Genomic DNA, 25,945 nt, shown 5'->3' with positions numbered 1-25,945 from the left:
CAAACTTTGCAAGAAAAGTATATGGCCTGCTCTGAATTTTCTCTGCAAGTTTGGTGAGGTTTCCCGAATGGCTGGACGGATTTGCACCTAATTTGCTGCAGGAGCGGGGGCTTGGGGCAGAAAGCGTGCTTTTGTGTGTTTGGTGAAAATCCGACCAGTTATTTTGTTGCAAAGAACTGAAATGTACATCTAAAAAAATTAGTGATATCTGGCTCCGCTCTGCGGACCCATTTCCCTGTTCGCTCCGTGGTCAGAAGGCTCATTGGCGAACTGTGGACATGGCCGGTGGTTGGCTGGAGGGAAGCGTGCTGTGCGTCAAAGTTTTTGGGAAATGCTGCCATGGTATATCGGAGGATAGTCTTGTGGTGTGTGTCAAGCCCTTAAGACATTGTGTGCATGGCTGGGGCTCGTGTGCATAACAGTGTGGCCACTAAAATTACTCATATCTTCCTCGGCTCTGGCGTCCCATTTTCCTGTTTGCTGCAAGGTCAAAAATTTGATTGCACTGCAGTGTGCAGTGACATGATGTGCGTCATAAGTTTTCGATAACGCCGGCATGTTGTATCCAAGGACAATGTAGCAGCGAAAGGGCCTGGAAAACATACTTTACGGCATCTGGTGGTGGGACGAAGGGATGGAAAGGGTGGGGGAGTGAGAAGTGCTTCCTCTGACATATCTCATTAGAAGAAGACAGTGGTGTGCCAGCGGTATCCGTCCCTAGTACTCCAATTTGCGGTTACCTCAACAGGCAACCACCTTGTGTGGTGATTGCAGGCAGCCTTCGTTATGGCATGACAGCTCCAGCAGCGATTTCTTTCTGTGATGAGTGGTGGAAGGCTGAATTGCAGAAGGGGAGTGCATTCCACATGACATGAACTTTTACACATAGCGTGTACTATGGTGTGTTGTGTGCGGTAAGTCCTTAGCCCCTTCGATGCATGGCTGGAGCCCTTGCATGGGAAAGTATGTCCACTGGTTGAAAAGGTATGTGCACATGTTGCAAGTAGGTGTCACATTGTTGATTTGTGTGTGTGGTTTGGCAGCATTGCACACATTGTTGGTTGAATGGGTGTGGTGATTGTTAGAACATCCTACAGTTGTTGGTTTATAGGTGTAGATGCTGCAGTGAGCAGCCCTGCAGTGTGTCCACTGGGTGCAGTGTTCAAATAGTGTCCGTACAGAAGAGGGTATGGTTAAACTGGTTCTTATATGTGCTTGGGTAGTCTGCATTGCTCAGATTAGTAAGTGTTGTAGTGCACTATGCAGTATTGTTTCTCTGCACGTACTACCGTGTTGGGAGCAGCACAAATGTTGTGAAGAATTTGTTGTTTGGTTGTCATTAATACAATGGTCTGAGAAGGAAAATGGATAGCAGTGCCAAACATTGTGGTTTGTTTGTACATTATTTTAAGCGGAACATGTCTGCTTGCATCCCTGCTTTATGTTGCAGCGGTTGGGTAGAAATGCTGGCGCCTATGTTGCCTTTGTGAATTCTGGCACATGGCTTCAAGTTTGTCTGCATGGCTCTGTTATGTTGTGGTGGGTGTGGGCAAGGCCTAGACTGTTGGGTGCATGGCCGAAGGCCGTAGGCCATGCACCCAACCAATAGTGCATAGTGCACGACAACACTTACTAATCTGTGCAATGCAGAGTACCCAAGCACATATAAGAACCAGTACAACCGTACCCTCTTCTATATGGGCAGCATTCCAACACAACTAGGTCTTCACCACACCCACCACAACATAATGCAGAAATGCAGTTGTAACTCTGCATGTCTTCAAAGGTGGGGACCTTTACTCAATGGTTGTGGAGGACATTGTAGACTTGGTAGAACTGCAGAAGTGAGCTGCCATGCATACATTAGCATATGGTGTAGGTCATTGCATGTGTTGCACATTAGGGAGTCACGTGTGACCATTTCCATTTGCTAAGGTTTGCCCTTTATAAGACCCTTCAAATGTTGCGTTGCATGCATTGCTTAAGCCCTTGCACCGACAAGTATGTCCACTTGTTGCAAGTAGGTTTGCCATTGTTGCTTTGTGTGTGTGGTTTGCCTGTATTGCATACATTGTTGGTTCCATGAGTGTAGTGATTGTTAGAGCATCTAACAATTGTCGTTTCATGGCTGGAGATGCTGCAGTGAGCAGTGCTGGAGCATGTACAGTGGGTGTTGTGTTGGAAAACTGGCCGTATAGAAGAGGGTACGGTTGAAGTGGATGCAATATGTGCTTGGGTAGTTTGCATTGAGCAGATTAGTAAGTGTTGTATTGCACTCTGCACTAATGCTTGTATGCAGTTACTTCGTACAGTTTTCACTGCATGGGTGTAGAAGCTGCAGTGAGCAGTGCTGCAGCATCTCCTCTGGGTGCAGTGTTGCAATAGTGTCCATATAGAAGAGGGTACGGTTGCACTGGTTATTATATGTGCTTGGGTAGACTACATTGCGTATATTAGTAAGTGTTGTCGTGCACTATGCAGTATTGGTTCTATGCACTTACTAGAGTGTTGGTAGCACGACCAATGTTGTCAAGATTTTGCTGTTTGGTTAGCAGTAATATAATGCTTTGTGAATGGGAGTGGGTAGGGGTGCCAACCAGTGTGGTATGTTTGTGGATTATGGAAACTGGAACATATTTGCATGCATTGCTGTATTATGCGGCAGCGGTTTGGTAGAAGTGCCGGTGCCTATGTTGCATTTGTGAATTTTAGAACCTGGCTACATGTTCGCCTGCATGGCTCTGTTATGTTGTGGTGGGTGTGGGCAAGGCCTTGACTGTTGGGTGCATCGCCAAAGGCCGTAGGGCGTAGGCCATGCACCCAGCAGCCTAGCCCTTCTCCACAGCCACCACAACACAATGCAGGCATGCAGTTGTAACTCTGCATGTATTTGAAGTTGTTAACTTTTACACAATGGTTGTGGAGGACATTGTAGAGTTGGTAGAACAGCAGAAGTGAGCTGCTATGCGTAGATTAGCATATGGTGTAGATCATTGCACCTGTTGCACAACAGGGAGCCACATGTGACAATTTGCGTTTGCTATGGTTAGGCCCTTGTAAAACCCTTGCTTTAGGAAGTGCTTTAAGATATTGCAGCATGAAAGGAGTTGCTCAGCAGCACACATGTAAAATAGGACCAATGTACACAGGCACCCACATACCGTTCAGCACACCCAACGCAACGTTATGCAGCCATGCATGCAAATATGGGGCTAGGGCGAAAGCTGGCAGCCTCAATTGCAGATGGGGAGTGCATTGCCTATGACATGAGCATTTAAACATAGGGTGTACTATGGTGTGTTCTCTGTGGTGAGGGCCTAGCACCTTGGATGCATGGCTGGAGTGGAAAGGAAAGAAGAACTGTCCCAGCTTTACTGGCACGTGGGCCTCGCTGTAGCTGGGAAAGTTCATGTGCCACATCCTGCCCTTTTAAGCATTGTGGGCATGGAAATGGAACTGTGGGAATTAGCCAATCAGGTGTCGAGAGTGTGCCTCACTGGAAGGGCCAGTACTATTTTTCCCCATCAGTCTGTGCAGTGAGGGTGGCAGGCAGCGATGGAGAGATGTAGAGTCCTAATAGCGGGTGATACCTTTGTGCAAGATCTGTACAGATATGCTGTGCAAAGAGGCATAGCTGTTAATTTTGCATTGGAAGGAGTGGAGGCTTTCTGGGGCACTGTCTATGAGGGCAGTTTCGGCAGTATGGCTAACCTGTGCAGATGTTTACCTTTGTCAGTACTGTTGATGTTGTCGTACTGCATTATGGAGCGCTACATTTGGGGTACATGTCATGTGTATGTTTGCTCTGTCACCTAAAGAGGTTGATGGAAGAAGTCAGCCTACCAGTTAACGTGTGTATCTTGCCCCTTTACGCATTTAAATATGGCAAATACGAATCATTTAATTTTGTACTGTGTACCGTGTACGCTTTGATTTATTCATTAAAAAAACATACTTTCTACCACTAGATGGCAATGTAGCATTTCTTTTGTCAGCAGCATAGCCTTCTTATGCATGATGGTGAATTTTCAACTGAAAGACCAAATCTGTGACAGCTAAGCGAGCAACACAATAAAGCATGCACCCTTTTAAAATGTGTTCATACCCATAACGTATGTCTTGGATAAGTGTTACTGTCTTGCAGAGGGGAAAACTCATTTTTACTCTCTTGAAATTGCATTTACGCTCTAATTTGAAAAATCATGCATAAAATACTCCCACCTCAAAATTTCATCTGGAGCACTGAAAGAAGTGATGCAGATTTTTCCCAAAGTAGTTTAAAAAAGTGTTGGAACTTAACATTGCATTTTAAATCTCGGATTTGCGAACAGATAACCATGGTATTATCACACTAAATGTTCTACTTGGACCAGAAATATAGAATGAGGGAACACTGCAATTGAAGGGCATGGAGCTAAACGTGTTTGAGTGAGTTCATACTGAACTTTGTTTTTAAAAGACCTACCAGAGGATTGCACAAATTCTTATTGGAACACTTTGTTTTTCTATTTTCCAGGTCATTCTGATGGGCAGTCAACGCACCCTTCCATTAGACCAGGTACGTTTTAAGTCTTGTTACTTAAAAATTCCAATTAGTTTTTACTGCATTGACTTTTTCAGTAACCCTCATTGACCCAGCTCCGATCATAACAAAACGTGCAAAGCAGATATGTTACCCTTCCATAATAATATTTCATTTATTAGATGGTCCGCGGTAGCAGCTGTGTAGTTATGGTTAAGTTGCTAAACCCATAGGAAGACCACTTTTTCAGCGGCTTATAACTTCGTTCCCCCAGGAGGAATCCTCACCAAACTTTGCAAGAAAAGTATATGGCCTGCTCTGAATTTCTCCGGCAAGTTAGGTGAGGTTTCATGCAGGGTGGGGAAGTTATAGGGGGTTCCCACATTTTTTTTCTTCCATAAACTAAATGGACGAAAACATTGCGCATGGCTACAGCCCGAACGGTGGAGGGAATTGCACCAAATTTGGGGCAGGAGCGGGAGTTTGGGGCAGAAAGCGTGCTTTTGTGTGTTTGGTGAAAATCTGACCAGTACTTTTGTTGCAAAGAACTGAAATGTACGTCTCAAAAAAATTAGTGATATCTGGCTCCGCTCCGTGGACCCATTTCCCTGTTCGCTCCGCGGACAGAAGGCTCATTGGCTTTCGGAATGCTGTGCTGTCGGTGAACCTTGGACGCAGAGGATGGCTGGAGGGAATCATACTCTGCGTCAAAGTTTTTGGGAAACGCTGCCATGGTGTATCGGAGGATAGTCTTGTGTGTGTGCCAAGCCCCTAAGGCATTGTCTGCATGGCTTGGGCTCTAGTACGTAACAGTGTGGCCACTAAAATTACTCACATCTGCTACCGCTCCGGCGTCCCATTTCCCTGTTGGCTGCTGGGTCAAAAATGTGATTGCACTGCAATGTGCAGTGACGTGATGTGCCTCATAAGTTTGATAACACTGGCATGTTGGATCCGAAAACAATGCGGCAGCGAAAGGGCCTGGAAAACATACTTTAGAGCATCTGCTGGTGGGAAGAAGGGATGGAAAGGGTGGGGGAGTGAGAAGTGCTTCCTCTGACATATCTCGTTAGAAGAAGACGGTGGTGTGCCAGCAGTATCTGTCCCTATTAGGCCAATTCAGGTGGTGGTGGAACTGTTAGGGATACAGAAAACAGTACCCAAGTGCGGGGTTTACCAGAAAGGCAGTGCAGGAGTGCGACTGGCGGGGGGAGATTGCCTGGGTCCGAGATCAGAGAGTGGCCAGGTAACCAGTGCAGAATCAGTTTCAGCAGGAAGTCAGCAGCAGATAGGAGGAGAAAAGGCAGACGCAAAGAGAAAGGTTTTGAGGTGCTTTCGGAACCGGAAATGGTTCTCTGCAAGCTGCAGGGAGGCAGGGAGGCTGTTGCAGAGGGAGCCCCCAGCCGAAAAAAGAGATCTAACCTCAACTGATTGCTTGCTGAAGCGAGTGACCCTGAGGGAGTTGGAGGCGGATGAGGGAAGAGCTCGAGCACAGAGATATTTAGGAAGTGAGAGTTGCAGGTATTGAGGCCCCTGGGCCCAGAAGGCGTAGTGCATAATGCAGAGGGTTTTGACCTTATTCTTCGCAGCTTCTGGGAGCCAATGCAGACATTTCAGTCCTGGAGACATACGAACCCTGGACTTGAGGCCAAGCACAAGGCCGCAGTCTTCTTCTGGATGAGTTGCAGAGGGCAGAGAGTACAAGCAGGCAGATTTACAATGAGTCTGTTGCAATAGTCTAGCCTAGAGAGATCCACAGCTGTGTAGACAGTGAGCTTTTCTGACGTTGCGTTAGGTTGGTAACATACATTCAGTGCTGGTTTTGGTGCCATATTTTTACGATTTATGTAGGAGATGCATTAGTGGGGAAACAAATTCGTAGTATTGTCGTAAGGAAAGAACAGACTTCCTGTTTTGATATTACAATGGGTGATATGGGTAAATGGAAACATTGCAAGCATATACAATTGAAGTGCAACTTCACGGTAGTGAATGGGAGAAAAAAACAGTAACCTTTTCAAGAACGTAATGGACGCTCACTGGCAGATACCGTGTGCACAGACACTTATAATAGAGTTGTAAATATACTGCAGAAAAAGTTTTCATATCTCCACTTTGTGCTTATGGGTGCTCATGTGGATGAATGTTGATGCAGTGTTTTACTGAACTTTCCACTGGCCCTGCTTTCAAATGACACGACACTTGGAGGCTTACTGTGCAACGGTACAAATGAAGTGTTGTACAGAGGTGACAGTGTTAGATGTTAACGTCTTGAATGCCATTGGTGGATGCTTGTGTGACTATTTAACAGTACCCAATGAGGTAGTGATGGACAGAAAATAGTGGAAAGGGAAGGACTTCTCCTATTTTACTGGGGCGCGGCCATCGCGGTACTTGGGGAAGCGCTCGTGCCACATTCTGCACTTCTCACCATGCTGGCCAATGGAAGTGAGACTGTGGGGATTGTCCAATCAGGTGTGCGTCACAGGAAAGGGCGGCAACATTTTTTTCCATTACTCTGTGTAGTGAGGGTGGTAGGCAGAGATGGACAGACACACTTTTTTGGTAGTCCGTGATGCATTTGTGGAAGATCTTTTCCAGCATGCCGTTGAAAAAGGCTTTTATGGCAATTTCGATTTGTAGTGCTGTGGCAATGTGCGCAGTTTCAGCGGTCTGCATGCAGAATGTCGACGAGTGGCCACTTTCGCAACTGTACATGGTGTGGTCGTGCACTATGGAGCGTTGTATTTGGGTTCCATGGCTTGTTCCCATGTGTACCATCAACTGAAGAAGTTGATGAAAGCAGCGAAGCCCATTTTTCCCACTGCCAAGGTGCGTTTCTCGTGTATACCAACACGAATAGTATGGGACTATTCCAATGATTGTTGTCGCAAGCCAGAGGTCAGAAGGGGTCTTATCAACAGAAGCATGTGTGACTTCTTGAGTGCTGCTGGGATGTTCTCCTGTGAGAATGACAATATTGGTTCTCGATATATACACCTTTTCAAAGCTAATGGCATTTCTTTGTTGACCAGTGGCAATGATATTTTGTTTTCCAATCTACAGGCTGCACTGTAGACCCTATTGTAAGAATGTTAGCTGATCTACAAAGCACAAAAATACTTCCAAAAACCGCAAAAAAGGTGTTTCTATGGAAGCACCTTTAAAAAAAAATACAAAAAAAGGCTCTTTTCAGAGCCGGCACTACTAACGAGGTCCCCTAGCCTGGTTGAAATGTATTCCTGCACTCATGAGCCGTGCACAGCACGAAATGTCCGCGGACATTGCGCTAGTTGCAGGGTTGCACGTGTCACATACGCCCCTTTGGCAGATGGCGGCCATAGTAATGGGCCTGTGGAAGCTATGGTATTGGTCAATAAGGTTTCTGGGTGTTGTTTGTACGCACAAACTGTGGTACGCAGTGTATTTGTCGATCAAAATGCAGAGGGTGCGGTTATGGCTGTGTGTTTCAGGATCCACAGCGTATGTTTTTTGGGGGAGTTCTAAATACATTGATTGAAAGTGAATGGAAAGCACTGTGTAGTGGCTGCTCATTTTGGATTCTATCATGTGGATTTGTACTGCTATGGAGTACCTACAATGAAATGATTGATTTTGGTTTGTCTGTGTGAGATTTGGTGATGCGCAATCATGGCGACATTATTGTTCTTCATTGTGGAGGGAAAATTGCACAACATGTTACACGATTTTCAATGCCGTTTTCAATGATGGAGGCACTTGCCCAGGTCATGCGCCTGTTTCCGATCTCCTGCATAATTTTTTATCGCATTACGCAGACACCGATGTTGCTGCGTTATTTTCCATTTGGTGCGGAAATGGAGAAAGCGCGGTACATTGTGAAGTACATTTGTGATGTCATCATTGATGTCATGGGTGTTAGTCTTAGCAGGGAACAGTGGTGGCGCGAGTTATGTTTGCTTAGCTTACCATAACTGGCAGATTTGTGGGGCTTTTCGGTTTTACTTGTAACCATAGTATGGATAGGTTGTTGTGAGTGCAAAGTAACTGTAACGTCCCTGTAACAAATGCTTTTGCACTGAATTCGCTAGATTGTTCTTAAGGCAATTGAAGCATAACGTCCCGTTGCCAATGTTTTTCCAGTGAATTTGATAGGTTTTTTGTAGGGCACTGTAACCAGAATCTTCCTTTAGCATAGTTTTTTCAGTAAAGGGGGTAGGTTTTTAGTAGCGCAACCTAACCATAACGTCCCTTTAACACTGTTTTTTGTTAGTGAATATAGGATATATATTAACTGTCATGTTTCAAGATGGGCCCGAATAAATCCGATTTGATTGTACATCAATGTCTGTCATATAAAGGCAAAGGTTCTTTGGGCCACATTACGAGGTTGGAGGTGTGGCCAAAAACGGTAGTAATGCAGTGGTAACATGGTTACCACTGCATTACATCTGCATTACCACACCCAACTACGGAGCTGGAGGTAAGGTGGAGGAAAATTCCTCTGCTTTACAGCCAAATCGGCAGAATTACCGCTGGTGGTAATTCCACAGAAATACCCATGGATTCCTATGGACCCCAATAAATGGGGACTAACACCACCTACCACAACTTGTTATCAGCGATAATTCCACCGTACCAAGTGGTGTGCCAAGATACTACCAACATTATAATGAGGACCAATGTATTTTAATCAACTACACTTACCTTGCCAACTTTTATTTCAACACCTGTTGGATGGACACATATTTTTTTCTTTTAATGAAGAATACCCTCATACTCCCACTCTCCCCCTGTCCCCACCCTCACACCCTCCCACCCCATAGCCCTCTGCACATAAATATGCATATATATATACTTGTATGTCTATGTTGGTCATACGACCAACAGATGTCAAGTTAAAAGTTGACAAGCTAAGTGTGGTTGTCAAAACCACAGATTATAAAAGCAAGGCACCCAGTTTGGAATACACTATATATTTTAGAGGGATAGGATCTTACTAATAAACAATCTGCAGGATCTTACTGATAAACAATCTGTAAAACACACTCAGGGACACTTTTGAAGGCTCCAGGGTGCAGGATCGTCTTGCAGTGGTCCAGACTAGTTATTCCCACCAGCCCATGGGTCGAAGCACTGTTCAAAGCAAAACACACTCAGGAGCATGTATTGTGGGCCAATCCAAATGCTATGAGGACATCACTGCATCAGGAAAAGAAGTATACTAACTCCTATGCTATAAATGTACTGGTGCGCATTGTGACTTTAGAAATGTGCCTATCACAAAGCAGAAAAGAGTAAGACATTGCTTCCAGTACACAATGCACACTTAACGCTTCAGTGCTTTCTGGACATAGACATATATTCTAAACGGGGAGGGAATGATAATGGGGGCTGCATGCCCCAACTCCAATTAGCTTGGAAGTGAATTCTGAAAACGTTTTCCTGTAGAGTGATACAAGCTGTTCAGAAGTACCTCATGACCTTCAACTCTTATCACTGATTCGATAGGGTCATATGACCTTCGTACCAATCAGTATTTCATACTCTCAATTTTCCATGCATTAGGGTAAAGTTCAGCATCCCAGGATACCATCAACCTCTGAGACAACCAACAGGAAGATGTGTCACTCCTCCAGGCAGCCACTCATCACTAAAGCCAAAGCTTCACATGACTCCACAAACATTGCAGCAGCAGCTAACAGAAGTAAAGCCTTCTTCACAGCAGTCCAACACTCTCCAACTCACTGTTCAGACCTTTAGTCCCAGGGTCCACAGAAAAATATAACTCAATAATGTCTTCATTGCTAAAATAGACAAAGTAAGACAGCACATCTGGTGCCAATTCACAGGTTCTTGTCACTTCTCCCCAAAGAGAGCCCTTCCCTATGAGGCTGGAGAGGTGAGGCTGTGTGGATAAAGACGTCCTGTGACAGACCTTCCTAAAATCTTAACCCAGAAGCTATGGCACTGTTCACTCCTTATTGGTCTTTTATAACGCGATTAGTACCTGAGTTAGGTTTATAAGCGCAAATCCATGTTCAAACCTCTGTTGCTCTGCGTGGTCTTGCTTCCAAGACCAGCACTTTGCACCTGTGCTATTATTGCATCTGCAAGACCGGATAGGATTGACATGAAGAAGGACCAAAGAAACATACAGAACAGAAGTAGAAAGGGATAACTCAACCACTGTGACGAGGTGGCCACTAGGAGGCATGAAGATAACTTTATAGGCTTTGACAACAAACATTGAAGCTACACTGGGGCAGGCCTAGCAGTATAAAGTAAAGACAGATGAAGGACTAAGAGTTCAGGAGCAGGAAAAGCAGTGAGGGAAGCTGGCATCCGTTCTACAGAGCCCGGGAAATTCAAACCTGCAATGCCCAAAGCATTGAGAGACAGTTGGTGTAAGAAGCAGAAGCTGAAAGGAATTATACGAGCCGGAGCAAACCTGAATCCATGCAGAAGCAGCAAGAAGCCAGCAGTGGCGTGGCCTCTCAGAGGTGGACCTTATGGTCCATTAAACATGCAGAGACTGCCGCAGCACCAGCTCCACGCAGGCACACAGACCACAGAGAAGGGAAGCAAGAAGACGTGCTGAGCTTGTGCAGAACCATCAGCGACCTGAGACCCCGGGAAGAACCACAGCTCTCTCCATTGAAGATACAGGTAACGGGAGTTGTGGGAAAGTGGGTGGTTGCCAGCGAGCCTAAAGACTCATGTATTCATCAGGAGTGATCTGGCACATCACAGTAGTGATTTCCAAATAACCAAGAGTCAAGTATTCCTTGGGAGTGATCTCCCTTTTCACAGTAGTAATATACAGAGCTTAAAAAGTCAATTATTCCTTGAGAGTGATTTCCCTCATCACAATAGTGATACCCAAAGAACCAAGAGTCAAGTATTCCTCAGGAGTGATCTCCCTTGTCACAGTAGTGATATACAGAGCTTAAAGAGTCAAGTATTCCTCAGGAGTGATCTCCCTGATCCCAGTAGCACAGAGCTTCAAGAGTCAAGTATTTCTCGGGAGTGATCTCCCTTGTCACAGTAGTGATATACAGAGCTTAAAGAGTCAAGTATTCCTCAGGAGTGATCTCCCTGATCCCAGTAGCACAAAGCTTAAAGAGTCAAGTATTTCTCTGGAGTGATCTCCCTTGTCACAGTAATGATATACAGAGCTTAAAGAGTCAAGCATTCCTCAGGAGTGATCTCCCTGATCCCAGTAGCACAGATCTTAAAGAGTCATGTATTCATCAGCAGTGATCTCCCTGATCCCAGTAGCACAGAGCTTAAAGACTCAAGTATTCATCAGGAGTGATCTCCCTGATCCCAGTAGCACAGATCTTAAAGAGTCAAGTATTCCTTGGAAGTGATTTCCCTCTTAACAGTAGTGCTACCAAAAGAACCAAGAGTCAAGTATTCCTCGGGAGAGAAGTCCCTCGCAACAGCAGTGATACCCAGAGAACCAAGATCATGTATTGCTCAGGAGTGAACTCCCCCGTCAAAGTGGTGACACAAGAAAATATAAATCTCAAGAGTGCCTTAGGAGTGTACTCCCTCGCTACAGTGGGAAACTATGTGAAAAATATCAAATACCAAAAGTGCAAAGAACTGTCAGGGAGTAATCTCCGTAACTGTCAAGATAGAAAGAGTCCTGACAAAGTATCAGCAATAAGAAGAAGAGTGGCTAAAGCCCTAACACCATTGTTATTAATTTTTGTGAGGAAGTAAAGAGACTGCTGAAGACTTGGCAAAGGACTATCCAGGGATAGTCTCAGAAACTCTTCATATAGACCAGGAGTAGAATCATTGGGCCTAATTACGAGGTCGGTGGTAACCCGCTGGTGCTTCCGGTTGGTTGCCGCTGACCTTGTAACACCGTTTCGGCACGTCGCTTCCCCGTACATTCCAAATCCTGGTGGACCGGGAAGCTAGGTGCCGGAAAATGTTAGGACTCCACGGGAATGGGTTCACGGAAGCACCGGCACCTTTGCTTCCATCCTTGACCTCCATCCCCTCCGCCGAGGGATGAGACGGAGACGGCGACGACGGGGCGGACGACGGCGACGTCAGAACAGATCTCCCATCGCCCCCCAAACCCCCAGGCTTCCCCTCTTGACGAAATTGGCTCGTTTCACACCATGATCGCCAGGGCCTCAGAGCTTTTTCAGCTACGCCCCGAAGAGCAGAAGAAGGAAGGATTCCTGTATCAACGACGGGAGGCCAAGAGGAAGACCGTACTCTCAGTCCCGCTGTTGGATGACATTTGGGACGAGGGACTGACCCTTCTGAAGAACCCGTCCATGGCCCCTGCGAAGAGAGACCGGTACAAGAAGAAGTACCGGGTCCCAGACTCTGCTCCTATGTGCCTGAGGGCGCAGCCGTCCCCAGACTCATTGGTCTCTGCGGCGGGCAAGAAGAAATCGGCAGGGGCGACGGCATCGACTTCCACTTCCCGCCAGACGGCAAGGGGAAGAAGCTAGACGCCATGGGACGTCGGGTCATCTCGTCGGCAGCAACGACCATCAAGGCCGCCAACGCTCTCACTATCGTAGCCCGCTACAATAGGGAGCTGTGGTTTAAAATCGCCCCCCGCCTGGACTTCCTCCCAGACGACAAGAGGGTGCAAGCCCTGGAAATCCTGCAAGAGGGCGAGTGGCTTCGGACCACACCATCACGGTAGCCATAGACATCGCTGACACCGGGTTTCACCAGATGGGTAACAGCGTTTGCCTTCACCGGCGCGGTTGGCTGAGGGCCACCGACTTCTGTCATGACGTACAGACCAGGGTACTGGACATACCCCTCGACGGGAACACCCCGTTGGGCAAGGCGGTGGACGAGTCGCTGCAGGCCATCAAGGCAGACACCGAGACGGCTCGTGCCTTGGGCATGCACCATCGCGACGGCTGTCCTTTCGGACTCCCGGAGGCAAGTCTCAAGGTGCCTCCAAAGGATTCAGCGGCAGCTCTTTGTCATACCGTCAAGCGGCCCGCTCTTCATCGCAGGAAGCCTACAGAGGCCGCAGCAAGGCCGGTGGACATCGTCGTCGTCGCCAAGCGGCCCAAGGTAGCAAGGCCTTGGTGAAGCAGGACTGAACCAGCCGTGACATTGACCCCCCACCCGAGAACCCCGGTGGGAGGCCAGCTGGCGGACTTCGTCAGCGTGTGGAAATCCATCTCAACAGACCGATGGGTGCTGGATGCCCTGGCTCACAGGCACACTCTGAAGTTCCAAAGGATGTGTCGCCACTTTCCACCGGTGGCCAGGTAAGAAAACCACATTCCACAGCTACTTCTGGAGGTACAAGCAATGCTGGAAAAGGGCGTGATAAAGCTCGACCCGAAGAGACTCCGGTGCTCCAGAGTATACTCGCGGTACTTCCTCGTCCGAAAGAAGACTGGCGGCTGGCGACCCATCTTAGACCTCCGCCGCCACAGCAAATACATAAAATCTAAAAAATTCGGGGACGGTCACCCTTCAGCATGTGCTGGGACAGCTGGAAGAAGGGGACTTCCTGTCGTCACTGGACCTGGAGGATGCATACTTCCACATTCCCATACACAAGGGACATTGAATGTTTCTGCGCTTCGTGGTCCAAGGGCGGCACTATCAGTTCAAGGCACTGCCTTTCGGTTTGAAGTCGGCACCAAGGGTCTTCACCAAGTGCATGCCACCGGTGGCGGCGCGGCTGCGCCTATAGGGAATCCACGTCTACCCCAATCTCGACGATTGGCTCATCCGAGCAAAGTCAAGAGAACTTGCCGTCGAACACACAGCGAGGACCGTCCGCCTGCTCAGGGAACTGGGGTTCTCGATAAACTATGCTAAGTCCTGCTTGGTGCCATCGCAGGACGCCCTGTTCCTGGGAGCCAGGCTTAACACAGTGGCGCGGCTAGCTTCACCGTCAGAGGAGAGGATAAAGGCCGTCCTGGGCAAGGTACAACAGCTGTTGACCATGGAAGTTGCCAGGGTGAGGTCCATCAAGTCCCTGCTCGGCACGATGTCGTCATGCATCTACCTTGTGTGACTGTGCAGGTTGCGGATGCAGGTGCTGCAGGAGTTCCTCGACGCCCGTTGGATACAAGTGGTGGGAAGCTTCGAAGACAAGATCACCCTAAACGAGGTTTTCCGTCAAGCGATCCGGTGGGGTGGCAGCGCGTGCATCTCGCGGCTGGCATGGACTTCCAGACCCCAGTACAGGAAACGGTGACGACAGATGCCTCCCTGGAGGGATGGGGCACGCACACTGGAGATCTCCACGCAAGAGGCCTTTGGCTCCCGGAGGAGAGGTTGCTACACGTCAACGTCCTGGAGCTCCGGGCCGTGTTCTGGGCCCTCAGGTATTTCCTTCCGTCCCTGAAGGGCAAAGTGGTACGGGTCTTCACTGACAACAACACCAGGATGTTCTACATCTGGAAGTAGGGGGGCACCAGATCCCTGGCTCGCTCCAAGGAAGCGCAGGATCTGTGACACAGGGCCGTCGCCTAGGGGATGTTCCTGGTACCTTTTCACCTGTCAGGAGTGAAGAACACAGTCACCAACTCACTCAGCAGGGAACTGCGCTCTTGCCACAAGTGGGAGCTTCGACAAGATCAGGTAGATCTCCTGTTCCGAAGATGGGGCAAACCCCAGATCGATCTGTTCGCGACAGCAATGAACACCAAGTGCCGGAGGTTCGCCAGCAGGTTTCCCCAGCCGGGGAGCTTGGGGGATGCATTCTCCTTCCCCTGGGACGACCTGTTCCTCTATGCGTTCCCGTCGTTGCTTCTGCGACTCATCAGTCAACTCAGATGGTCCCAGTGCAGGATGATCCTCGTCGCACTGGTGTGGCCGAGACAGATATGGTTCCTGGACCTTTTGGATATATCAGCGTCTCCTCCAGTCAAGCTGCCGACAGACAAAAATCTTCTCGCCAGGGAAGGAGGCGCAATCCTGCATCATGACCCAGGATCGCTGAACCTGCAGGCCTGGCTCCTGCAGCACTAGAGTTCAGAGGCTACGAGACCCCGGCAGACTGCAAGGAGTGCTTGCCAAGGCCCAGGCTTCCTCGACTCTTAAGTGTTATGGACATAAATGGAAGAGGTTCTCTGTCTGGTGCCGTGCACAGAAGATCAACCCTCCACGGATTACGGCCCCTCAAGTGCTGCCGTACTTGCTGTTGCTGGCCAAGGCGGGGCTGGCACATGCCTCCATCAAGATTCATCTGGCGGCTATCTCCCGCTACACCAGAACTCAGGGGCGGTCGTCTCTGTGGTCTCACCGCCTGGTGAAGGAGTTCATGAAAGGACTGTTCCGCTCGTTCCCGCCGGTGAAGTCCCCGGCCCCGGTGTGGGAGCTCAATGTGGTGCTGACCAGGCTCGTGGGCCCTCCATTCGAGCCTTTGCATTCAGCACCGCTGAAATTTCTATCATGGAAGACGACGTTTCTTGTGGCCATCACCTCGGCCCGATGAGTGGGAGAGATCCAGGCCCTCTCCTGTAAGCCTCTGTATCTTACATTCCACGAGATGAGGGTAGTGCTGTGGATGGACCCCTCCTTCATGCCCAAGGTGCCGTAGGACTTCCATCTCAACAAGCACTTGGTGTTACCTGTTTTGTTCCCGTCGCCATCGTTGCCGGCTGAGAGGACGTTGCACTCGCTGGATGTGGCTAGAGCGCTGAAGTTCTACGTGGACTGCACAAAGAGTTTTCAGAGGACATCACAGCTGTTTGTGAACTTTGGCGCTGTGAACCAAGGGAAGGCCCTCTCCAAGGCTTCCATTTCCAGATGGCTCTCCGCCTTCATCGTGCGCTGTCACCGGTTGGCAAACCGACCGTTGCCCGGCTGTCCGAAAGCCCATTCAACCAGAGCGATCGCTGCTACTACGGCGTTCCTGTCTGGTGTGCCCCTGGTGGACATGTGCAGGGCTGCTAAGTGGAGGTCGACGCACGCCTTCACGAAATTCTACTGCGTCGACCGGGATTCCAGGGAGGAGTACAGAGTTGGCCAAGCAGTGCTGTGCAACCTGTTTGCTTGAAGGTGAGCCTGGTGAGGAGGTAAGAGATGCTTAATGTTGAGTCTTGCCATCAGCCGTGGATGTGCATGTGTGTACTGCTATGTATTCTTGTATTCCTGAGCATGTGAATCCATGCCAGACCCCATGCTGCAGAAGGAACACATTACTTACCTGTAACTGTTGTTCTCCAGCATGGGTCTGGCATGGATTCACATGTGAACCCTCCCTCCAACCCCTCTGCGGCTCTTCTCTTGGTCCTACTGCCACTATACGTGCTACCAAATCTGAAGATGGCTGCCAGAGGAGGGGTTTAGGTAGAGGGCAGTCATTGGCTGGGGGCAGTATGACCCAGAGACCAGTGATTGGTTATTAGGAGAAAGACAGTTCAGAAGCGAAACTGAAACTGATTTTTGCTTTACCTAGGATTCCCAGCCTGACGACGGGGAATATTCATGAGCATGTGAATCCATGCCAGACCCATGCTGGAGAACAACAGTTACAGGTAAGTAACTTGTTCCAACTCTGTTAGAGGGGGTTAGAGACCACAACAAGCTTGTGATGTTTGGACCGAGGGTGGCATGGGGAAGCAAGATGCCAATACACCATGCCATGTACCGAAGACAGGGCCTAGTCACATTGCCACCTTAGAAACCGCTGGCCCTTTAAAGGAATCAAGGAGCAGTGGACCATGAGAGCCAACAGTGAACATATGCTCAGCTCCCCTCCCCTCCCACCATCACAGAAATCACATGCACCTCTACAGATAAAAAGAGCACAAATTAAAATATGACAGAACATTTGAGAGGCAGTCAGACAGTCATCAATCACAAGATCTCCATTCTCATACACTTAAGACCAATCAGATTAAGGGCATCCACACCAAGGGCAAGACCCAGGGTGTGGCAAGCAGAGAGTGTACCACCGGGAAGAGGGACTGGCAAACCCCAAGTCACAACAGAACTGTAGCCATCCCCCATACCCATAGGTGGGCCTTGTCACCCAATTCCTATACTAGCTGCCTAAGGATAAACACCTAAGTTCCCATATACCAGAGAGAGGCTAAAAAGTATGACCACAGCCTTGGGAAAGGAAAGGCCTGTGGCAGAAGCCTGCGGCGGCCTTGGAAAGGAGCTTATTTGGAGACAGATGGCGACGAGTACAGAAGGCGCTAGAGCAGGAGAGCTAGGCGACTGGGAGAACCCAGTAGGAGGCAAGAGGCTGTGGATCTTACCCAAGGGAATGGAGGGGACCTTGGACAGGGGAAAGTAGTCTCAAGGGACTGGGGAAAGGTGGATTCAGGGGATGGGGACTAAAAATAGACTCAAGAGGTTGGGAAGGGGAAAACCAGAAACTGTTTAATATAAGGTACTTTCACGTACTAGGGGGGGTTCTTCTGCATGAGCTTCTCATAAAAGACACTGGGTGGGCCTGCAAGTTAAGGCTACAATTGCCATTTCACAGCATCAAGCCAGCACTGTGAGCTGATACAACCATGTCTTATTTTGTCATTGTGAAGCTCACCAAAGTAATTTATATGCAAGCTCCTATGGCCACGGATCTGTGCTCACTCAGAAGAGTCAAGAGAGAAAGTCAGACCTGTGACATATGCAAGTCGTGCCCTAACAAACACGGACCAGAGGTATTCCCACATAGAAAAAGAGGTGATTGCCATTTTGTGGCCACTTTTTTGTGGTGGTGAGAGATCACACACCAATCCTGCCACTATTCATAGGCTCAGCACCACAACCTCCACAGAGGATTGTGAAAAGGGCTCTGCACATGAAGGAATATCAGTATTCATTAGAATAAAAGCCTCTAGTAACCACGCATATTAACTGTCCCAGCGTCATAGAGCAGCTACCGTGGAAGATATAGAACAAGCTCGATAAACTGACGAGCACGTCGGAGCTCTGGAAGAATGTGCTAAGCTGATAGCTCTTTACTTGAAAAGAAATCCAAAAAGTCATTCAAGATGATCCTATGATGCAAGGAGCTAGATGAAAACAGGTAACGTACCCCACAAGCAAAGGCTGAGTTGCAAGCTTTCATGATTGTGCACCAAGAGCTGTCTATATCATCTGACAATCTCCTGTGGTACTGTGTATCATACCCAAGCCCAAGCAGTCGTGCTGTGAGGTCGAACATGTAAGGCACCAGGACATTGGGCCTCATTATGAGTTTGGAGGTAGCCATGGCGTGTCTGGGCCCGGGTTCTCGGAATGGGGACTTTGGCACCACCAGAGGGGTTTGCTGGTGATCCACGAAAATATGCAGCTTTCATGAATCAGTGTCGCTTCTATTTTCTTTGCAGGCCGGGAGCATTCCCAAATGACCAAGCTCGGGTAGCCTTTGTTTTATCATACCTGAGTGGCAGCGCCACAGATTGGTCGGTACCATTGGTGTCCCATGATGATCCTTTATTACATGACTTTGGGGGATTTCAGAGGGAAATGGAAAAACGTTTTGCTCGTCATACCCGAGAACAAGCTGTGGACAATGAACTCCTTTCCCTCCGACAGGGGAATCACGATTTGGTAACGTACATCTCTACTTTCAACCGATTGGTTGCTGAAGATAGGTGGCCTGAAAACAAAAGAACCACGTTGTTTCCTCGGGGCTTACGAGGCAAATTAGAAGACATTCTAGCTCAAGTGGTTAATCCTCCTAGAGATTGTTCTGAATTCATAGACTTGGTTGTGCAACTGGACCACCGTTTGCAAGGCCAAAAAGCAGACTGTTCTAAAATGGACCCTCGGCCAGTGTACGTCCGACCTAGAGACAGTGTAACTCGAGTGCAAGAAAATACTGTGGAGCCCATGCAAATTGGAGGGGTACAACCCTCACTAACAAAACAAGAGCGAGATAAAAGGCGACAGCAACAACTATGTCTGTGTTGCGGAAAGTCAGGGCATTTCCTGAAGGACTGCCCAGTGAAACCTCCGAGGAAGATCGTCGGGGCCACGGAAAAAGATGAAGAGAAGGAGTGTCATTCGGAAAACTACCCAGCTCAGCAAACGTAGAGGTCAGTTTGTCGAGTGAGAGAAAAGAGCCACCGACCTCACACTTTGCAATACCGGTGATCTTAATTAATAATCAACGATCGTCAAGAATGCATGCAATTGAAGCATACATCGACAGCGGAGCAATTGAGAATTATATAGATCAGGACCTGGCTGCAGAGATGGGGCTTCCCCTGTGTTCCAAGCCGACTACAGACAAGGTAACCACGGTGGATGGGACAGAAATCGCTTCCGGACCCGTAACCCAGCGCACAGCCGAGATAACCTTGCTGTGCCAGGACGGACATCGGGAACTTATTTCATTCGATCTCATCAAGGCACCTCAATTCCGGCTCATACTAGGGATGCCATGGTTAGTCGCTCACAACCCTTTGATTGACTAGCGGGCAAGAAAATTAACCTTCCCCAGCAACTGCTCCCCAGCCTGTTATTACCAAGAACAGAAACCTGTTTTCAGTATCTCTACGACTCCTGAAGTGGCAACCCTGGGAGTGACTAATACCTTGCCTGAGGAATACCACGATTTCCAGGATGTATTCCAGAAGGACCAAGCAAACACGCTGCCGCCACACAGGCCCTATGACTGCCAGATCGGCCTTATTCCCAGTGTTCAAGTTCCTTGCCGCAGAATCTATGCTCTCACGGAACCCGAGAACCTTCATCTGAAGTCTTACTTAGACCAGTACCTCGCAAATGGATTCATCCATCCATCTAAGTCCCCTGCAGCTAGTCCTTTGTTCTTCGTACCGAAAAAAGAAGGGGACTCAAGAACCTGTATTGACTACCGCGCATTAAACCAGATCACTGTGAAGAACCGTTACACCTTGCCGCTCATCCCTGAAATGCTGGACCAGGTCAAAGATGCCCAAATTTACACCAAACTGGACCGTCGAGGTCCATACCACCTGGTGTGGGTCAGAAGCGGTGACGAATGGAAGACCGCTTTCCGCACCAAATATGGTTTGTACGAATATCAATTCATGCCCTTTGGGTTATGCAACGCTCCTGCAGCATTTCAGTATTTTATGAATGACGTCTAGAGAGAGTCGATTGATGTCTGCGCCCTAGTGTACATAGATGATATTTTAGTGTACTCAACTTCAAAACAGGATCATATCAAGCACGTCCGTTCAGTCCTCTTCAAGCTCAGGGAACATCGTTTACATGCAAAGCTGGAGAAGTGTTTCTTTCACGTCACCGAAGTTGAGTTTCTGGGTTTTATTCTTACTCCAGGCCGCATCGATGGACCTGCATAAAGTAGACGCCATTTTGAAATGGCCATCACCAACGTCAGTAAAAGGGGTACAGAGCATGTTGGGCTTTGCGAACTTCTATCGCTGGTTGATACCAGACTTCTCACAGGTCGTACACCCGATCACCGTATTGCTACGAAAAACGAACACAAAATTTGCCTGGACCGAAGAAGCAGAAAAAGCTTTTCAGGAACTCAAGAAAAGGTTCACCTCCGCGCCAATCCTGCGACATCCTCGCCCAGATCTTTCTTATATCGTAGAAACAGACGCTTCCAGTATAACGATGGGAGCTGTCATCTCACAAAGAGATCCAGAAACAGGCCAGCTACCTCCATTGGCCTTTTGGTCGAAAATATTCTCTCCTCTGGAGATGAATTATGCCATCGCGGACAAAGAACTCTTGGCGATCAAATCCGTCTTTAAGACCTGTCGGCAATACCTCCTGGGGGCCAGACACACCATTACAGTTATCACGGACCACCGAAACCTGCAATACCTTAAAACAGCTAAAGCCTAGTCTTCACGCCAGTTGCGGTGGGCCCTTTTCTTCACCAAATATGACTATGTCATCACTTTTCGACCAGGGGTCAAGAATGGAAAAGCTGACGCACTCTCTCGTAGAGGTACTGATGACTTGGTATATACGACCCCAGACCTAGTCCCCATAATACCAGAAGACAAACTCTTGGGCCTCACTACGGCCTTAACCCAAGTAGAACTGAGAGATAAGATTCAACGAACCATGAACCCAGATGCCTTCCTCGCATGGCAAGCGCAAGGAGAACAATATTCCATTAAAGATCCCTTACCCTTTTTAAGGATTGTTTATATGTACCCACCAAGGACTTACAGCAACACATCATTTCAGGTTATCACGATTCCCTGGTCGAAGGGCACCCTGGAATCACCAAGACTCTAGCCAGGGTAAAACAGAACTTCTGGTGGCCTGCCTGGCGTAAGGATGTCATCCGATATATTCAGTCATGCGGAGTCTGTGCACAAAATAAGTCGCAAAAACAAAAACCATCTGGTCTTCTGCAACCTTTGGACATTCCTCCCACTCCCTCGACTTCATCACTGACCTACCTTCCAGCCAAGTGTTTAACACCATCCTCATAGTCGTGGACTTATTCTCAAAAATGGCACATTTTATTCCACTTAAGGGCCTTCCTGACGCATCTTCGCTAGCCAAAATGTTCCTGGATGGTATTGTCAAACTACATGGCTTTCCATCAGTCCTGATCTCCGACTGAGGTAGCCAGTTTGTCTCCAACTTCTGGAGAATGTGTTGCGCAATGGCGCAAATTGACATCCAGCTATCAACTAGCCATCACTCTCAAACGGACGGTCAAACCGAGAGGACCAACCAGACCCTCGAACAATACCTACGGTGCATGTTGCACCAGGAACTAAGAGACTGGAAAGATTTACTTTGGTTTACTTTGGATAGCCGAGTACGCATATAATAATTCCTTGCATTCAAGTACTGGGCAAACACCCTTTTATATCCTTTATGGTAGACATCCACGTACCTCAGAACTGGATCTCCCAACCAGTTTGGAAATGCCAGCAGTAAAAACTCTTCACACCAACATCACTCAAGCTTTCAAAAGGGCCAAAGAACATCTTACTCACGGCAAAGAAAAACAAAAGCAATTTGCCGACCAACACCGGAAAAAGGCCCCTGACTATCAGGTAGGAGACAAGGTCTGGCTGGCCGCCAAATTTGTACCCATTAAAGAAACCCGGACCTTTCAACCCAGGTACTTAGGGTCTTACACCGTCAAAGCAATTATTAATCCGGCGCGGTCAAACTGGATTTACCAGCTAACCTACAAATCCATCCGGTATTCCACGTGTCCCTTCTAAAACCGATGCAGCCTGATCACGGATTGGGACACCACCAAAACCCATACTTATTGACGGGGAACCAGAATTCGAAGTGAGAAGCATCTTGGATTCCAAGTACTCAAGGGGCAAGCTTTACCATCTAGTTGATTGGAAAGGATTCAGACCCCAAGATAGGTCCTGGGAACCTTGTGGGAACATTCATGCACCACGTCTAATCAAAAAATACCATTGAAACGTCCCAACTAAGTCTGGGCCGGACACAAGGAACACCTTGATTGGGGCCTTGGGGGGGGAGTGCTGTCACGACCCGTATCAAAAGACCCCCCTGTCCAGCCCATGGGCCAGGAGGGGGCTTGGATCGGGTCTCTACCAATCTCAGGCGTCCTTTGCTGAAGCCCTCTGGGGGCCAGACCTGGTGCCGCTGGCGCCAGGCTCATACTTCGTGAGGACTTGTGCTTTGGGACTACTTTGTTTCCAGTGCCAGCCAACATGGAGGCACCCTCATAGCTTGGTTCCCTTGGAACCAAGCTATGCGGTATAGTGTTTTGGGTATGTTAGCCTAGGAACTACTTTACCTGGACTACTTTTCTGAAGCTATTTAAACCACACCCGACTTGAATGACACGCTTTGTATTACTTTGCAATCCTGCAACGTGACGCTCATCGTGTCCAGCTGAACCTGCGAACCTCGGAAGAACAGCGTCTGAAAAACAAAAGTACATTGTTAATAGCAGCAGCTTACCTGTAATTCCATCGCTAGCTACCCTCAGCTCCTGCAAACAGCATCCAAGGATCAGCGAGCCTCCCGGACCGACGGATCTGCAAAAAAGGGAGACACAGGACATTAGACATTTTACAATTGTGCCGGAAGCTTACCTCACGAGTCACCCATCGACCAGCATCGCCTTGGGACTTCTTGTTCCCGGTGAGCACCGCAATCTACGGGAATGAAAAGACAACAGGTTAGCAAAGGCAAGGCATAATAGCGCGTCGCATAGCGCCAACTTACCGCATCAAGGCGCTCTCGATGCACCATCATTTACCGGCGAGTCCCAACTCAGCCAGTGTTCCACAGTGAACCTCCGCGCACCTAAGGAAAGAGAAAAGACATTATTTAAACCAAAGAAAGGCATACAAGCATAGCAGTAATAAGACCTACCTGAAAGACTCAAAAGGGCCGGCATCAGTGAAGTAACTAGATCGCACCCGCCCACAAAGGACAACGCGCCCCTGCCAGCTCTTACGCCATTTGCCCAGTCTTGAACATTGCCCACCTGTATTCCAGGCAGAACTTCTCCGCTGATCTTACCTGGGAGCCGCTGAGAAGGATACCAGAGTCCCCACAGCTGGGTGGCGTCACCGTGGATACCAGGTGAGCGTAACACACCAGGACTAGTGCATCACCTTTAAGCGGATCCGAGCTCCAGGAAGATCCTCCGGACTCCCTCGAAGCAGGACTAACTAAGCCTGAGAAACCTCAACAGAGTGCTGGACCCCAGAAGCAAGGAATTGAACTGAAGGAGTGTATTTTTGAAGTGTATTTAAGTGTTGTATATTGCTCCCTTCTAAAGAAGGCTTATTTTAAAACTGACTGTTAAATTAATAAATAATTATGTTAATCAAGAAACCTTGAGTATAAGTGTTATTTGAATACCTGTCACTGTGAATCTCTATGTTATAACCCAACAGCTCACATTGACCGCTCTTGAGATAAGCCTGGCTGCTCAGTCACCCTACAAACTTGTGTAGTACAGGACTATACCAAAGGTTGGGTTACCTATTGGCCAGAGGACAAGGTTGGTGTAGTCTCCCACATGGTTACTACATACAATCTTGCCTAACACTGGTGGCAGTAGTGGGATATTGTTTAGAGTTGGAACATTGAGTATTTTGCTTTGCTTGTATTCAACTAAGCCCCCACAAGGCTAAGCTCCATCAGAAAAAGCAATTGTAATATGCCAACCATGGATAACTTCAGTCAGGAAGCCCTTATAATTTTAACAGTAGATCAACTAAAAGAAATGTGTAAAGTCCAAAACGTTACTGTAAAAGGAAAGAAAAATGAATTGATTACAAGGTTGTTGAATCACCAATGTTTGGGTAGTAGGCCTGCAACAAGTACTAACCCAAGAAATGTGGAAAATGATAATGAGGATGACCGTTCAGAGTCCAGCTCTATTGTACAAGAGGAGTCCCAGGATAGGAGCCCCTCTTTTCCACAGTCTGCCCTTTTGCCTCAAACCATGTCCACTGGGACCCCACAAGGCCCAACACTGAGTCCAGAATATGTCTTGAAACAATGAGATTAGAATTGGATTTCAAAAGGTTGAAAGCTCAAACTAAAGCCAACCATCAGGACATCAGACTATAGGGGAATGAAAATGCAGCATGCTCTTGATATGAAAAGAGTGTCTATTGCAACTGCTTCCCTCCCAGGGTCATCTAGGCCTTCCAGTCCCAAGAGGCCTTGCCTGCCCAAAGAAACATTGAGTATGTATGATGTGAAACTTAATTTTTTGGATTGGTAGGGTGCCTTTGAGTACAATCATGGGATCCAGGGTCCCAAAGGGAATGGTTTAATTCCCTGGCGTTTGTCTAGGCTCCCCCAGAATGCAGCTGATGCTGTGATGGAGTTGGGTGAACTTGAGAGACAAGAGTATGATAATGTGAAGCTGGACTTAATAGCGAGATTTGGAAAAACCTCTTCCCAGTACCTTAAGAGGTTTAGGACCCTCAAAAAGACAGATGGTATCACTTGGGCTACATGGGTGTGTGAATGTTTGAAAAACTTAGATGGTTGGGTTAAGAGTTACAGAGTGAACTCTTTTGAAGGAATGAGAAATCTGTTTTTATTAGAATCTATGTTTGATGCCTGCTCTCTTGAGCTGAGACAGCACTTAGCTGACTCAAATGAGAGTGATACCAAAAAAGTAGCAAAGGCTGCTGACTTGTGGGTTGCCAGCAGGGTCACTCACAAGGACTCTGGAGCCACTCACAAAAAGGATGAGCGGAAGCAGCACAAGAAAGAGGGAAAAGAGAATTCTAATTCCAACCATCCAAAAGAGGGCCACAACCAGAAAAAGGGTAAGTCCCATGGGAAACCTGGTCAGTCTAGTGAAACCTGTGGTGCTAAACCAGAGGGAGGTCAGCAAAAGCCCCCATTCCAAAGAACATTTGGTAAATGTTATGCTTGTGGATCAACTGACCATGTGAAAGGGGATTCCATATGTAAGGGTAAACCTTCAGGGGTCCATATTGCCTCCTTAGCCTTGATCCCTGAGGGGGAAGTTCATATGGCAAGTGGTGACTTTTAGCTATTGGC

General features: G+C 48.0%; 1 protein-coding gene across 3 annotated transcripts in view; it reads left to right on the top strand.

The window, feature by feature from the left end:
• LOC138516938 (uncharacterized) overlaps positions 1 to 25,945 on the top strand; it is a 159,116-nt gene that overhangs the window by 101,797 nt on the left and 31,374 nt on the right. For all 3 annotated transcript variants that reach the window (XM_069632413.1, XM_069632412.1, XM_069632414.1), the window contains one exon: positions 4,517 to 4,558. In XM_069632413.1, coding sequence (XP_069488514.1) covers positions 4,517 to 4,558 — 42 coding nt within the window. The remainder of the gene's footprint in view (positions 1 to 4,516; positions 4,559 to 25,945) is intronic.

The sequence above is a fragment of the Ambystoma mexicanum genome, chromosome 6q (genome assembly GCF_040938575.1).
Source record: "Ambystoma mexicanum isolate Mex_15411 chromosome 6q, UKY_AmexF1_1, whole genome shotgun sequence".
Classification (NCBI taxonomy): Eukaryota; Metazoa; Chordata; class Amphibia; order Caudata; family Ambystomatidae; genus Ambystoma; species Ambystoma mexicanum.
The sequence above is the reverse complement of the archived record's forward strand: the minus strand, read 5'-3'. Positions and strand labels throughout refer to the sequence as shown.